The following is a 15,957-nucleotide window of genomic DNA, read 5'->3' on the forward strand; positions in this document are numbered from 1 at the left end:
TTGAAAAGACGATGCTAAATCAAATAATACCGTTTCAACTCCTCTCTTGATGGTTAATTTACAGTTCCGCCTGTAAAGATCATTCCCAAATCCCTTTTCCGCAATTTTGGAGGCCCCCTATTCCACCTCGGTTCTTCACAATTCACTCTTAACCTCATCCTTGATCAAAAATTTGGAGAGAATGTTGCTACGCTTCTGAAGGTCGTCAATCTTCTCAGGGGCCAGTCCTCCCTTTTTCAGAAGACCGGCAAGTCTGGTCTGTTCCTTCATGGCGTACTCTGGGTTGCCGGTCAATTTAGCGATGGCTCGGAGATAGTAATTGACCGACTTGTCCTTCAGGTCCTTTGCAACTTTTTTGACTTCCGCGGTAGCCTTTTCCACATCCTTCAGACCGTTCGCAGTGACGTATTTAGCAAGAACGTTGTCGATGACCTCGATGGTTCCTGCCTGAGAGTTCAAACCACCACCGACGACTCGGTATGTGCCCGCCTTTGAGTTGACAAATTCGACAAGAGCATCTTCGCTCCGTGCACCGCTATATGGTTCAGGCTCTGTAGATCCCTTGGGGAAAAACTTGATCGTAGGGTAGCCTGTGATTCCTTGAGCTTGGGCAGTGGCCTTGGAATTCTCGGCTTCGGCGTCCACCTTCGCGATAATGACATTTGGCTCGGAGGCGAAGTCAGCGGCAAGCTTCTCCCAGGTTGGGGCAAGTGATTTGCAATCTGTCACAAAAACAATTAGAACACTTCCCGCATTTCTTTTTTTGTTGGAGGGGGGGGAATTTCACGCACGCCCACACCATGGAGCTGTGAAAGCGACCAGGACATCTTTGTCTCCACCAACCTCTTGCTCGAATGTGGTATCGGTCAACATCTCAACGTGGCTGGGAGCCTTCTTTGGACCCTTGACCTTGAACCCGGTCTTCTCGACAATGAAGTTGGTCAAACTCTCCAAATCACGGCCGCCACTGTATTCTTGTGGCTCGGCTCCTGGTGTGCCATCAAACCATTTCAATGTTGGAAATCCCTGAACTCCAAATCTCTTTCCAAGATCCTTGTGCTTATCTGCATCGACATTGGCGATGGTGACTTTGTCGCCGCTGGCAGCGAAGACAGTTGCCAGCTCCTCGTAGATTGGGGCAAGGTTCTTGCAGTGACCACACCAGGGAGCGAAAAATTCAACTAGGGCAGGTTTGTTGGACTGGAACACAACTTTATCGAAGTTGGAGGGAATCAGGTTCACGACATCTGAGGCGGCGGTAACGAGAGGTAGGGCAATCGCTGTCAGGGAGAGAAGGGATCGTAATTGCACCATCGTGGCGCTTTCGGAGGAAAGATTGAACTGTAGGAAGTGAAAAGAGGGCAGGTAAGAATGTTCAGCAGTGTAGAAGCTCTACTGAAGTTGAGGGAAGAGAAGAAAGAATGCTCGATCATGTTCAGTGTTCACATTTGATACGCGGCGCTGCTTTACCAATTATTAGGCGGGCCAGGGTCCGGAGGAGGGACCCCATGATTTCCAAGCAAGCGGAAAAGCCAGCCTGTTCCCATACCCTCAGCCTTGTCTAATCTCAACGAATTGGCGAATGATTACTTATTACAGGATCTTCCTCAGCATGCTGACCCGGTGTCTAGTAAAAAGTCGTACAATCTGCGTGGTCGCATCCCATCGTCTGGTATGCTTCTTTTCCACTGTGTTAAGTGCCCCTAATTGATGGAACATCACGCTTCTGGGCTCAGACTCGTTTGGGGCAATATTCCCTGGTACGAAGATTAACTATGGGGGGGTATGAATATATATCATCTCCAATGAAGAGCAGGACCAGAAAATTCGGATTGACAGCAAGTACGCCTAAATGGCACCCCAACCGTCAATCCGGCACCATTGCATGTTGCCGTCATTCATAAAACCACAGGGTATGCGGAACTTGATGAGTCGTTCATGACCGTCGTTGCCTCCAAGACTGTGTTCTCCAATCATTACCCACTTCCATATAATTGATGATAAGCACTGTGAGCATCAACAAGCACTAGAGGACGTCGTCAGAAATCTTGGACACTAGGAATACTTGGACCTTCTACTCACTTTGTAAAACCTGGTGTTGGGCATGTTTACTTTCGCACGCGCACTGCACGCATCTGCCGTCCTTTAGGTCAAGTATAATACTCCACGCCATTTCTTCTCGTTCAAGGTCAGGGAGTGACGGTCGCTTGAAGTCGCTCAGGTGATATTTGCGTTTGACGTTCTTCGGATTTGCGTCATTCATCGGCGGGGAGAAAATTAAATATCCTTGATCGTCAATCTTCATGAAACGCCGCTTCCATAAGAACGACTCTGGAAATTGTACGTTGACATCTCCAATGTCGACAACATGCAGGAGGGATTCAGATATTGAACTCCCCCCGGCCGGCTCTGATTGTTCCTGGATTGTGTTCGGATGAGCCTGCTCCTTCGATACCGAGTGGCTTTTGTTGCGCGAGCCTGTGAGATTTGACATCCTCCTCATTAGTCTGCTAGTCCTTGAGCCTTTTGATTTCTCCTCCGAAAATGATGCGGCGTCACTGGCTGATCGTGGTCCATGTTTCTTGTAGGTGCTCGCATGTGAAATTTTACTGTGGGTTGACTCGGAGCGAGGCAGATTCGTCTGAGAAGCAGATCGATGAGAAGAGAAGGAAAATCGGCCCCTTTCAGATTTCGTCGGGCTCTTGGTTGCAGATTGGATCAAAGCCAGTGACTGGTCCCTGGAGGTCTCGTCCTGCTTCTCGTGCTCCACAATCAAAGGACTGCGGAACAGGTTGAGGGGAGTATTGTAGCTAGAACTCGGTGAAATAGGAGGATGCTGTTTGCTGGGATCCCGTACGATTCGCGCAGTGACAGATATGGTGTCACCCTTTTGTAATGAGCCATGGACGTCGACTGAGGGACGTCTGGGCTCTCTTGTCGCATGGGAAGGGCCAGGGTCATATTGAGAAGTTGAAGCAGGCAATTGTTTTGGCGGTGATGCCTCGGTCGATGCGTTGGGGGGCTGCTGGTTCAACAAGAACGACGAGCGTTTCATGAAAGATGAAAACGCCGATCGACCGGTAATGGTCTCCCGACTTGGTTGATGAGCCTGTTGAGAGTTCATATCCTTGGTTGTTAGCACTTCCAAGGCTTTGATGCGTTTTGAAATGCCTGTCCCCAGTGTGGGTTTCTTGGACAAAGGAATTTGGACTGGCTCCGTTTGCACAGGGGGCCATTGCGGAAGCGCTGTTGAGACACTTCGAATGCTACCGGATTTGCTGCCTGACCTATTCCGATCAGGAGTGCTTCCTGCGCTTCGTCGGGCCTGGTAGCTAGAATTCGAAGTCTTACTGACAATTTCGCGGAGGCGATCAGAGCTTCCTTTTGACATTATCGGAGTCACCGGCGAACGAGCAACGGAGACTGGTTTAGCCTCATGGACAGTAGCGTGTTGAAGTTCGTCCATCAGTGACTCGTCCTCGGAGACATCTGATGCGGAAGCATCACCTCCTGATAAGATTCGTAAAGGTTGGGGTGGCCCCAGACGTCTAGATTTGGAGGGGGATTCCGACGCCGGAGAGGATGCTAGACCACTATCCTTTCTGGGTGCTGAAACTTGCTGTCGTTCATCGGAAATAGGTCGAGGATCATCTTGAGAAGCAGGAGTTTCAATTTCTCGCCCTTGCGATGTTCCTGTCTCGGTTGATGCTGGCTTTGTCACAACCTCATACAGCTCTTCGGGTTTCACGATCGCGATTCCGAGTCCTGACCTGCTCGCCGGCCTATTGTCCGTCGAACTTGCCGGAGATTTTACATGGCTTGGGTTTTCCTGGGTAGGCGCCTTCGGTGTTATGGACGAGCTGGTGGCTGAGGATAACGAGCGCCGCTTCCTAGCAAGGTCATCCTGCTCAGTGAAAGAGGACGCCTTCGTCGACGGCTCTTCCGACACGTTCGTCGTAAATGTCGGGGATGTCGCGCTCGAAGATTGAGTGATTTTGGATTCTTCGTCAATATTCGAAAGCTGTTCCCTGCTAGGAATAGGTGACAGGTGATTGCTTGAAGAATGGGTACTGACACTTGACTCAGAGGCATTGTGTGTGTGGGCATTTGGAGGAGGTGGAGAGGTTACCGCGGACGCCCGTTGTGCTAGGAGTATGTTTCGTTTCCGCAGTTGCAATGCCTTCATCAACCTCAGCTTTTCCGGGGTCGCGGTCGAAGTTTCAGTGGTCACGGAAGCAGGTCTCGATATCGTCAGTCGGCTTTCTCCTGGCTTGTAGAGTGCTTGGAGATGGGATGGAGAGGGCAAAGGCGGGGGACTGTTGATTGAATGGCTTGAAGGCGCAAAGCGGCCAGGAGTGCTGCGAGTTGATTGCTGGGATCCAGGACGAAGAGCGAGGCTGACCAGAGATCTATTGTTCACTCGGATTGTGTTTGGTAGATTTGCAACGGGGCGTACATTCATGCTGCTATCAGTAGTGCCTGATGTTTTGGGCCGATGAGCTGAATCAACGTGAGGCCTGGGTCCCAGCTTTTTCTTTTTCGGTTTCACAGCTGCAAAAGAAGCAACGTTATTACTCCATTGACTAATGCTATTCGACTCAGCGGCGGAGAGGTGACGGGTTTGAGGGCCAGGACGAGGAGTAAGCGGTTCGGGAGGGTCAATTGCGGTAGCATCGAGAAGGATATTGCTCGTGGCTTCAAAATCCGGTGGTTTGGGAGGCTCGCCTTCACTGGTGGTGGGCGGTGTTGACTCAGGAGTTTCTGGTAGAGCCTTGTCGATCGAGGGAGGAAGTGGTGAGATCGGGGGCTTTGGAGCAAGGCTGTCTTTCCGAGGCGGTCGAAGCTCCTCTGGCGAAGAGTCCGTTATTACAGTGACCGCAGCCTCTTCTTTTCTCTTTGCCAGAAGAGCCTTTGCGAGGACCGCGCTTGCAGGCAGCTCATCGAGTTCGCACCTTCCGTACGTCGGTGTCAGTGCCTCCTCAGATTGCGCTGGGCGAGCGGCATTTTCTTTGGGTGGCACCGCACCCTCTTCTGCGTCCTCGGTAATTTCATCGAGTCGACGCCGGCGGAGGGACGAGCTCGACGAGGTCAACGACGAAGCCGACGGTAGCAGCATGGTGCACAGTCCCAGGGCGGACTCGGACACCTCGGACGCCGTAGTAAAGGAGAAAACTGTATCATGCGGTGTGAAGGTCTCCAGGACAGATTGAAATTGAACGGTAAGTCGCACTGTGAAGCATGTCAGTCGTGCCAGAGAGTACAAGATGGTGATGCAGTCAACGGGTTCGCCCACCTTGCAAGAGGCGCGAAGTTCCCTCTGGTACATATTTGAGGATGACCTTCTTGCGCCGATACTGCACCAGTCCATAGAGGGGCGATTTGTCTTCATATTGTTCTATTACACTCTTCACTTCTTGCACTCCTCCAGTTCCTTTCTTCAACAATTCCACGGTGTCGCGATTGACGTACTTCAACAAAAACCTGGACCATGCGAGTCAGCAACACATCTTTTCCAGTTCCTCCCTTCCTGCTTGCAACAACATACCATCCTCCAGCTTCCGCCAGCGCAGCCTGGTGCGCTTCGGCAACCGCAGCCCCATCAAGCCCATTCAATGACATTGCTCAGCCTCATCTGGGAGGCCCGAAGCCGCGATGGTTGTTTGGAGACGATCACATACAATCGAAGGAGCACAGATACAAAGTACAGAGGACACAGGGTCCCAAGACAATCACCGACCACAAGCACCAGAAGCCTAGAGATGCACCTTCGAGGGGAACCCGCATGCAGGACATTACCAATGGGGACACAGCGTCGAACATTTTCAGGGGGCAATGGACCAAGCCACGCACAAATGTTGCCAACTTAAAGACGCGACACTAGACATGGGTACAAGAAGTCCGTGGCAGCCCCGTCGCCAGGCATTTTGCTCCAGGTGCAGCAACTGTGGGGTTTTGTTTGACCTCGAAACCCCCGAAAGAGCTCATTTCCCGGAGCCTCATTTGACCGTCTCCCATTAGCCCATGGGCCAATTTCCCGAGCCCTGCTGCTGACCCTGACGGCCAGAAATCAGGAACCGGGGGCACTATTACCCATTGGGTCCGTCCGATTTTTTGTTGTTCTATGTCTGTCATCTGAAATTCCTCCCTTCCATGTCCAAAAAGACCGAAACTCAATTATACTGGATGATCACAAATACTTTCGAATGTCGATCCTCCTCAGCTGTCCGGAAAAGACCCAATCTTTAAAAGCGAAGAAAATCACCGGTGCCCACCTCGTGCTTCCCGCATTCTGGAGGGGCTGGCATCTGTCAATATCGCGAATGCTCCAACTCGATCTGGCTCCCGTGCTGCCTTGCCTTGATTTGACAGCATAACTTATGTTATTTTCAAGTCATCCGGTGTTTGATCTCGCATTTAAGCGTCAAGGCGTTAAATCCCAGGGTCGGCCTCGTGGAAGGCTGCGTCAATGGCGCAACCTTTTCTGCATGAAATCAATCGTTCATTTACACTCTGCTGAGTCCACTGCCGAATCCACATTTTGCTTTTACAAGACTATTGGTACGCCATTCTCTCACATGGCTGCTCTGGACAATGTCGCCAGCATGGACCTGGAAGCCATAAAGAGATCGCTGGCAATAGACTGGGCAAGGAAAGAACTCCATAGAGACGCCATCATTGCCATCCGCAGATTCTTCCAATTCCACGTGACTAGCATTTTGTCTGTTCGGCGACAACCGACGTCAAAAGGTTGCATAGCAGTCGTCGGCAATGACAGCTGCTCAGTTGCTTCTGCAGCATCGGAAATTTATTCCTCAGTCTCCCAGATTGTGTGCCTTTCTTCACTCTTTGTATTTCATCTGAAAGATTAACTTTGCTCGCATAAGGGAATTCTTCACATGGCATCGCTCCCTTCTATCTCAACTCTTTCGTCGCTTGACGCTGAAGATAGGGCGAAGGCATTGGACACCCTCTTTGAACCATGTCTCCAACTTCACACATTATCCGTCAGCCTGCTCCGAGAAAAGAAGTTTTCTACGTACGAAGATCTTATCAACGCGGTTGGCAAGCAATTGACAGAGCTCTACGAGTCCAATCTAGAAAGCGATTCCAAGAGGCTTGACGCTATCCTCTCTGCACATCCTCGTCTGGGTGAGAAGAAAGTCGACAGCGAGCAGAGTCGCAAGGAACAGGCGCAGCTAAATCAAGGCGGAGCTGAGGAGGCGGAGAAGTTGGCCGAGATGAACAGGAAGTATGAGGCGGCGTTCCCGGGGTTGAGATATGTGTAGGTTCCCCTAGCTTCACCTGTTGCCTGGCTTCCATTTTATTGAGAGGTTATTATGGCTGCTAATGGTAGAGGACAGAGTATTTGTGAACGGCCGAAGTCGGTCTGTTATTATGGAAGACATGCAGAGACGGATAGATCGAGCAGACTTGAGTCAGGAGAAGCAGGATGCTGTCAAGGTATGATCCATAGTGACGTTTTCTTGACTCAAGGTTCGCATACATCGGTATTGGGTGCTAACACCTCTTGTCAAGGCCATGTGCGATATTGCATTTGATCGAGCGAAGAAATTAGGTGGCTGAGGTCTCACGTTAGCGATATCGGCACATGAAGGATTTCCGAACATCAGAATCATGAATGAGTTCTTGGAATCGAGAACCTCTTCTCGGTTCCAAGGAATGAAAGCGTTCTCTACCCAGATACCGTTTTGGCCGAAATCACATGTACAGATAGCTGGATGATCCCGAGGCAGCGCCAGTGAACACCGTGCGAAGTGCCAGAAGGAACTCATCCCTATAGAGGCTGGCATCTATACCGAAAGAAGGATACATACATCATATTACATTTCCATAGGGCCCTTTTCATGTCCTTATTTGCTGTGCCATTCGTAACAATTCCCCGGGCTAGTGCCTAAATAGAAATCGATATCTGAAAGTGCTGCCCTTTAGCCGAAGCCCTAATACCAGGCTTACCTGCCCGTCAACTTCTTCCTCTCATCGCTGTCACTCTCTTCCTCGCCGTCGCTCCACTCGACTCCGTCTTCTCCGACCGCGAAAATCGTTTCTCCGTCTAACGACTCCCTCGGCCGAGGCGGATTCACAGGTGCTTTACCGCTATTTTGCAAAGGTGGGCCCGAGGGAGTCGGTTTGTTTGGTGGAAAGAGGTCAACTGCATCTGTGAGCGCCGTGGCAGCTCCTCTCGATGGAGCACCCTCGCGTTCTTGGTCTTTCCGAGCATCTTCCTCGGCGTCTGAGAGTGAATCGGCTATGCTACGGATTTCGAAGCCATCGTCGTCTTGGGCCAACTGTTTGCGAGTCATCAGCCGTGTTTTCTTTGAAAGGAGGATTTCTTGGAAAGGGAAGACTTACCTCGTCACTCATAGCGAATCGCCTGTTATTCGCCGTCGGACGCCATAGGTATGCAATGAAAGCAATATTAAACAGATAAACCAGATTCAACCAGCCATCCAGCACAAACCATCTCGTCTGCCAATGTTTTGGCACAAAATTGGCCGAGCTGCTTCCAGCGAAGGCCAGGCTGTTAACAAAGAAGAAGGCGAAGATGACCAAGATGGAGCCCAGAATACACCAGGATAGTTTCTTGTACATCATAGCTTTAGTTTTTTGTTTCCGCTCGACCAGGTCCTTGATGGTTACGTTAAGAGATGACAACGTCCACACGTAGAATGCAGTCAGAGTCCCTGCGAGTGGGAGAATGACGAAAAGGATAAGTGGACCGACCGACTCCGGAGTGACCGTCATTGAAGCAATTGCGTAGATGACGCCAAATATAAAGTGGGCGATAGCGAGGATCCGAACGTAGACCATTGTTCTGCCTAAAGACGGCTTCACCACACCATACCCCATGCAGACGATCAGCAGGAGGAAGAAGGACAGTGAATTCCGACCGGCATTCAGGATTGAAACAATGACCATGAAGACTTTGTTCAGAGCGTTGTTGCCATGTCTGTTTTGATAATCGTAGAAGCCCCACGTCATGAGCTGCTCGATGATCAAGAAAATGATCGTCGCTGTAATATAATTCTGAACGGGGAGGATGTCGGATCGATTCTGAACATAGAGGAAGGCCCAGAAAGCGCCTAACACCGCGTAAACGATGGTGAGGCCACCGTAGAAAGGCAATTTTGCTATTTGAGCTGCGGGAAGCTCGCCATAAGCATTCCGGAATTCCACCACGGCATTGTATTCGTGATCTGAGAATGCGAAGGTCGAGACACAATAGTATCCTGTTCTTCGGATCGGGTAATTCACGGCCTTAGGGTCTTTGAGATGGATTGCTTCGTTGTATATGAGGCTTTTCGATGCTTCGGTAGCATTCGGTGCGAGTATAAATGCACCAATATCTTTCTCTTCACATAGGCCAGCTGCAGCCGTGTCTGCAGAGCATATTGTTTCGAGATCCCGGTAGGTTTCTCCGCCCGGCGGCATTCTTCCTATGAGGCCTTCGTCTTGCCATTCGAATATTATCAGACTCGCAATAGGGTCGGTATCATCTTCGGTGCGGTCCGCAAGGAATTTGACAAGGATAAATGGCTCTATTGAACCTCCCCAGGATTTCCTGCTGTACATCCCTGAACATCTCTGTCGATGGGCGTCATCTTGTTTCTGTTCTGGTCAGTATCTTCGCTATAGACTGCGACGAGTACCCACAAGCTGCACCTCATTTCCGGCGACAATCGTTGCAAGATATGCCAGGAGGCCGAGAGATGGCACCCAGTGTCTCATGGTGCCTGCGCAGCCGTTATGGCTAGATTGATGAAGAATTGAAGCGGCACAGTAGCTGTGGAATGGTGGCTGGCGAATGCAGACGCTGTCTTCAGTCACAGCGCATATTAGCGGGCAAGGATTGTCATCTTGTGCTATTGCAGTGGAATCTGTCGTCTTGTGAATTGCAACAGGCGACGTATATGGTTGCATATTTGCCGTTGGAGATCAGGCTCCGCCCCAGCCGTTCACCTTACGGAACTGCAGTTATGCTTTTGCGTACTTGGCCGCGCCACCCGTACGGGAAACCCGACAAACTCCGTGTCTCGAACTCTGACAAATTTGTCGTGATCCAGTTTGCATCATACTCTGGTCGTTCCTATAATGCCACAACAGCTCAGAGCATCATCTACGGTGAGATCATCAGGCCGGGAAAAGGCAAGGCTGGACATTGCACTGGAGCCGAAGAACGAGATAAATCGCCAACTGGGCACGATTTCTCAGTTCAACAGACCTATTTCTTCCTTTCTTTCAGCAAAACGATCAATAGCAAGTGCTATGGCAACCCACCCCCATCACCCCGGCTCGAGTTCATTGCAAATCCTCAACCACTGAGCGTGATCGTGCTCCGACAATTGACTATCTTTCTCGCTTGCTCTTCGCCTTGCCAATCAAGCTCCTTGCGGTTTCGCAGATGTATATCTGTGGGCCCATGAATATTTCATCGTCCTTGAACCACTGAATTCCGTTGCGTTCATCCTGATCAAGCAGCTCGTTGATAGCCCTCAAAAGTCCCCTGGCAACAGTGCGGTTGCTCGTCAGGGTAGCGACCCGCTCGACCCAGCCATACAAGAAGACGGACGAATTAACAGGAGAAAGGTGCATGCTTGAAACCACACGGGCAGCAATTGAGGACGGGAATGCTTTAATTCGTTCAGCCCCAGGCACGCTCTCAGGACGGGCTGGAGATAAGAGCAGCTGGTTTGCATCAAAATCCACCACTTTAATCGGGAATTGGATTTCGTAAGGGACAGAGTATGATGATTGCTCGCTTAGTGCTTGCCTCAATACTGATATTGGTTGACCTTGGTACTCCCGTTCTCCGAAAAGAATATCAGCACGAGTCCGCTCGCTGCTAGTCCCCATACACTGAACAATCTCTCGCATTCTCTGTGCGGCATGAAATGTACATTTGAGTTCCCGACCCATCAGTAAGGGGTATATTTCCTTTGGAAGTAATGGTGACACTTCTTCGGCGTCGATCTGGCGGAGAATAGCTTTGTGATAGGACCCTTTCGGCTCATTGGAATCTGATGTGAGTCGAGGACCTCTTAGGTGGGAGATGTCGGAAACCAAGGCTAGAAGAATCGTGCAGTCCACGTTTAACGTCTCTGTCAACTGTCTAGTCAATACTGCAGGCATGAGGCGGTCAAGATCAAGCCTTTGCTGCGTGCCCAAAAGAGCGTGCGATTCGTGTGTCGAGAAAGTCCGATTGGCCTGTCCATAAGACACTTCCTTGACCATGCGAACAGTCTCATTTTTGTAAAAGACGGTAGCTTCGTGATTCAGTGCTACCTTTTCTAGACACACTTCCTGTTGGACTTTATTTGTGTTCACAAATCCTTGGCCGCATTGAACTGTTGCACCTGTTGCACGTAAACCTGCAATGAATGCGTCCACATCATGCAATGCTCCCTCTCGTACCTTTGGTAGAACGAGGCGGATGCGGGGATGCTGGAACTGAACTCTGACTGCTCTTGATGCAGCCTTCAATTCTTCAGCCACTCGCACAAGTTCAAGTTTAGTGATTCTCTCACAGCGATCTGCTGGCGCGTCGTTGCTAGGGCGGATGTCGCTTCCGTCGCTGAAATCTGCATACGATTCCCAGCCCTCCTTTGCCATTTCGAAAAGAAGCCGTTTCTCAGTCACAGTAGAAACTTTGATCCACTCCAAACCGTCCTCAGCTACAATGTCCACAGGGACTCCCTTCTTTCGAATATGGCTTCGACGTGATGGTGGTCGAGTCAGGACTTGATCTCCAGGCTTCTCAATATGGTTCGGGCAATCCTCTGCACTCCGATACACCTTCTTGCCCAGAGCGGTTATGCCACGACACGACTTTGCAACGTTCCATACCGTCTCGTAAAATGGAAGATTGGAGCTCCGTAACGCATGAAGCTGTGGGGACTCGTCGTCTTCCTCACATTCAGCCCAGTCAGCTTCATTGCCCTCTGCGAATCTTAGCCTAAGTTTCTCCAAACTCTTCACCTCTGCCTCAACCCCTCTTGTAAAGACTCCGATCTCGACTTCTTTCTGTCTGTTCCTTGCCTGGAGATGCGCTTGGTATGCTCTGAGTTCATCTAGCAGGGCTTGAGCTCGGATCTGGAGGCTGTTCAGTAGGTTGGCAGAGGGCGTAAAAGTTGAGGAATCGTCTTCATTTGTGCAGTCGCGAGAATACATCAATGGACTGAACTGATTCCGCCCAGGAGAATGGTTCTCAGGCATCAGACTATTTTCAAATCATTTGTGCATGGTGAGGATGAAAGATGAAATAAGTATGGATGCGGAGTACAGAAGTACGCGTGGGATTTTGATTGGCGGAGTAAACTATCACGCCAAGCCGTGTGCCCCCCCGAGTTTGGTACAAATGCCTCGTGGATTTCTGTGCATTCAATCCTTGGTATGTTGTCGAAATGACACCCTGATGTGTGGCCGAATAGCGTGGGGTACCCTCAAAGATCGGGGTTTTTGATCTGGTCGCCTGGGAGCCACATGCAGACTCTCGTATCTGCGGTCACGAGCATGTTGTAACGAGGATTGAATTGAACAATCGCGCTCTTGATTCCACGACTTGTTAGTCGAGCGGTAGGTTCTTGTCGACCGCCAGCAGCAGCAGTAGTAGCTTGAGTGTCCCAGACGATAAGGTCGGACTGGTCACCACCTCCTCCAACAACATATCTTCCATCCTGCGAGAAGCATACATCTCCTTGGCCCAAGGGTTTTCCTGAAGTTGACACGGGCGCAGCTCGTCCCGTCCCACTCGTTTTCCCCGCCAGAAATGATCTGACGGATCCATCAAAAGCGTCTAGCACAAAGTGACCGTGATAGTCTGTCCCCAGTAATATACTCTTGCCATCATTCGAGAACTCCAGCTTTGTCCACGCACGACCTTTTGTGGTTGGAGTATACCTATCCTCAGCTTCGGCCATGTCGAACGTAGCGAAAGGCGCCTTATCGAAGTTTCGAACATCATACATAAGGACGGACGAAGTCGATTGCGACGCTATGGCCATCACATTCGCTGAGGGGTCGTAGGCTGCAAGATAGGGGGTGACCAGCTTCAATTTACCCTGAGGGCTTCTGGAGTTCAAATCCCACAAGCATACCATATCATCATTTCCACAAGACAAGAATTGATCATTCCCAGGTGATAAGGCTATGCAGGTGACTTGTCCAGTGTGCGCAGTGAAGTATCGAACAAAGCTCTCGTTGTGGAGTTCGAGCAAGCGAAGGGAGTCATCCTGTTTTGTACTGGCGAAGAGCACATTACGCGGATGATGAGTAAAGCGCGCCAAATGAATGCCATACTTTTTGCTGGGTATTATCTTGGTTCTTTTTCCCTCTTTAATGTCATAAACTTGCATTGTCTCATCATCGGAAGCTGCGACTAAGAAGTCGCCCATGTTATCGAAGTCTAGGGATGTGACGTGACTTTCACCTCCATCTGTGCGAGTAGAGCCAGGGAATTGCTGTGACTCGTTAGCTATAGCGAAATACAAAGCCTGAGGGGGAAGCGCACTCGAGCAGGGCGGTAGTGTTTGATCACATCGTGGACTTTTTGCTGCGCAAGGGCAGCCATGGCTAGCAGAGAAGCCCGAGGGCTCAATGTATCATGAATTGATCATGCGTTGACAGTGCGCCAGAATTCTGTGTATCCGGACCTGCGATTCCAAAGCTGAACGAAAGAGTGAAATTTTATTCAGGTACGGGACGGTTTTGCGGAGATCATGCTGTGAAGCGTGCGATTCCCTCAGCCGCGCAGATCTCCAGGCGGACCGATTGGGGGCCATCTCGCCGGTTCTTTCATGTCCGTCCTGTAGGCATTTACAGAGAGCTGCCCGATTAAGAATTTCTTACCCCAATTCCGAACTCACCAACGCCGACTCGGGTTACCCTCGGTTTTATTGTACAGCTCCGAGCAACTTTTTTACGGCGCAGGTCACTTCTTCATCTTTTAATAATAATGACTTGTGTCGCACGCCCAACTTTCTGTGGCTGATGCTGACAGCGCCACCGCTCATCCCCTACCAGAACCAGATCCCCTCGTAAGACCACGATGCGCTCATCCTCAGAATAAATTTCCAGCGGAGAGGAGTCCAGAAAGAAAAGGCGAGCTTCCCCCTCGAGGACCATGTCGACAACAACTGGCGCATTTATTGCCGGCGGCATTGCAGCTTGTGGCGCTGTAACTGCTACACATCCGTTCGAGACAGTCAAGATCAGATTACAATTACAAGGAGAATTGCAAGCCAAAGATGTCACGGTCAAGAAGTACAGAGGTGTCTTCCACGGCGTCGGAGTCATCGTGAAGAATGAAGGCCCTCGTGGAATATATCGGGGAATTGGATGCGCATATGTTTATCAGATTCTTTTGAATGGCTGCCGATTAGGATTCTATGAGCCGTTGAGGGCTGCCGGCTCAAAACTTATCTTCCACGACACCAATGTCCAGTCTCTAGGGGTCAACATCTTCTCGGGGGCCGCCTCAGGTGTGCTCGGTGCGATGGCGGGATCCCCTTTCTTCTTGGTCAAAACTCGACTACAATCCTATTCCCCCTTTTTGCCAGTCGGTACACAGCACAAATATCGCAATGCTATCGACGGCTTATCTCAAATCTACAAGGCGGAAGGAATAAGGGGTCTATATCGTGGCATGGGTGCCTCTATGGTCCGGACAGGTGCTGGAAGTTCTGTTCAATTGCCGACATATTTCTTTGCCAAAAGAAGGCTGATACGTCATTTCGGTATGGAAGATGGACCAGCGTTGCATCTTCTCAGTTCGACCGCTAGTGGTTTCGTCGTTTGTTGCTTCATGCATCCTCCCGTAAGTTTCTGCTTCAAATCTCTCCAGCCCCAAACTACTAACAGAGAACACAGGACACCGTGATGGCTAGGTTATATAATCAACACGGAAACTTGTACAACGGTATCTTTGATTGCTTGTGGAAGACGGTGTCAACGGAGGGCGTCCTCAGCGTCTACAAGGGATTTACCGCCCATCTTGCCCGTATTCTACCTCACACCATCCTCACCTTAACGCTTGCGGAACAGACGAACAAACTGGTGAGAGAAATTGAGAACAGAATATTGCCGAAGTCGCTCAAGGAAAAGTTGTAAGAAGCCCGAGAGGATTCAAGGATTCGGTTTCTGCATTTTGAGGCGTTGCAAACGATCAATGTGCATTATTCCCCGTCGCCATGAGTAGTTTCCTGGAATAGAGCAAAGATATTGTATAGGCCAAACAATCGGGAGGCCGACTTGTCTCTTATGTGGTGATGGAAGTTGGTTGAGAGACCACGTAGGAGCTGGAACATGTCTTCATGACGGGCTCGATTGTTGTGCACTTCTTGAAAGTGTTCAAGTATAGATTTGCTCCCGAGATGCAGCGATTTTACACGCAGAAGATGAGAAACTGGTGTCAAGGACTCGGCGACGTCATTTATCCTTTATATCACATCGACAAGGCATCCACATGTACAGTACCTTGCATTGCTCTGTGCTTGAATTGAAGCAGTCCCTGTGATCGTGCATTGGAGTGGAACGCTCAAAGCCATAGCGCGCATCTAGACATGAATTCGAAGAAATGGTACTGCTCTCTGGCATAGCTGTCCACAGATACCACAAACAAAAAAGTTGAAACAAAATCAGACCTGGCAAGATTCGTTGTTATGCAACATTTCATGCTACTGGGCATCATTACCCTTGCAACCTCCCCATTGGAATCCTCATGCGCTCCTCGATTTGCTGAGTTCTGATTGATTTTTCTTCCACCCTCCCTGCCCAGCTGGTTGGAAAAAGGGGTAATGTGTCAGGATGAGGTAAGTTCAACACAAACGAGATTCTCCAAGATCTGAACGAAGCTACAGTGGAGGATCAAATAAGAGGGAGACATCATTGGAGAAGACAAATGAGCATATGTATTTCACCCGCACTCGCGGAGTCTGCTTCTTC

At 50.1% G+C, this 15,957-nt stretch overlaps 7 protein-coding genes across 7 annotated transcripts; 2 read left to right on the top strand and 5 right to left on the bottom strand.

Annotated features, from left to right (window-relative positions):
• Positions 1-135: 135 nt before the first annotated feature.
• On the bottom strand, positions 136-1,314 carry Z518_02923 (protein disulfide-isomerase domain; the record flags this gene model as incomplete). Its single annotated transcript, XM_013419949.1, has 2 exons — positions 136-722; positions 792-1,314. 2 exons carry the CDS (start codon positions 1,312-1,314, stop codon positions 136-138), a joined length of 1,110 nt encoding a protein of 369 aa, XP_013275403.1.
• A 760-nt stretch (positions 1,315-2,074) lies between these two features.
• Positions 2,075-5,619, bottom strand: Z518_02924 (uncharacterized protein; the record flags this gene model as incomplete). The annotated part of the gene is made up of 3 exons (XM_013419950.1): positions 2,075-5,229; positions 5,294-5,481; positions 5,546-5,619. 3 exons carry the CDS (start codon positions 5,617-5,619, stop codon positions 2,075-2,077), a joined length of 3,417 nt encoding a protein of 1,138 aa, XP_013275404.1.
• A 1,277-nt stretch (positions 5,620-6,896) lies between these two features.
• Z518_02925 (uncharacterized protein) lies at positions 6,897-7,584 on the top strand (the record flags this gene model as incomplete). Its single annotated transcript, XM_013419951.1, has 3 exons — positions 6,897-7,282; positions 7,362-7,461; positions 7,537-7,584. 3 exons carry the CDS (start codon positions 6,897-6,899, stop codon positions 7,582-7,584), a joined length of 534 nt encoding a protein of 177 aa, XP_013275405.1.
• Positions 7,585-7,970: 386 nt separating this feature from the next.
• Positions 7,971-9,747, bottom strand: Z518_02926 (uncharacterized protein; the record flags this gene model as incomplete). The annotated part of the gene is made up of 3 exons (XM_013419952.1): positions 7,971-8,306; positions 8,371-9,627; positions 9,673-9,747. The coding sequence occupies 3 exons, from the start codon at positions 9,745-9,747 to the stop codon at positions 7,971-7,973; spliced, it is 1,668 nt and encodes a 555-aa protein (XP_013275406.1).
• Positions 9,748-10,365: 618 nt separating this feature from the next.
• Z518_02927 (uncharacterized protein) lies at positions 10,366-12,231 on the bottom strand (the record flags this gene model as incomplete). Its single annotated transcript, XM_013419953.1, has 1 exon — positions 10,366-12,231. One exon carries the CDS (start codon positions 12,229-12,231, stop codon positions 10,366-10,368), a length of 1,866 nt encoding a protein of 621 aa, XP_013275407.1.
• A 227-nt stretch (positions 12,232-12,458) lies between these two features.
• On the bottom strand, positions 12,459-13,585 carry Z518_02928 (uncharacterized protein; the record flags this gene model as incomplete). Its single annotated transcript, XM_013419954.1, has 2 exons — positions 12,459-13,475; positions 13,526-13,585. The coding sequence occupies 2 exons, from the start codon at positions 13,583-13,585 to the stop codon at positions 12,459-12,461; spliced, it is 1,077 nt and encodes a 358-aa protein (XP_013275408.1).
• A 552-nt stretch (positions 13,586-14,137) lies between these two features.
• On the top strand, positions 14,138-15,123 carry Z518_02929 (uncharacterized protein; the record flags this gene model as incomplete). The annotated part of the gene is made up of 2 exons (XM_013419955.1): positions 14,138-14,830; positions 14,884-15,123. 2 exons carry the CDS (start codon positions 14,138-14,140, stop codon positions 15,121-15,123), a joined length of 933 nt encoding a protein of 310 aa, XP_013275409.1.
• Positions 15,124-15,957: the final 834 nt, after the last annotated feature.

The sequence above is a fragment of the Rhinocladiella mackenziei genome, assembly GCF_000835555.1.
Source record: "Rhinocladiella mackenziei CBS 650.93 unplaced genomic scaffold supercont1.2, whole genome shotgun sequence".
NCBI classification, from domain to species: Eukaryota; Fungi; Ascomycota; class Eurotiomycetes; order Chaetothyriales; family Herpotrichiellaceae; genus Rhinocladiella; species Rhinocladiella mackenziei.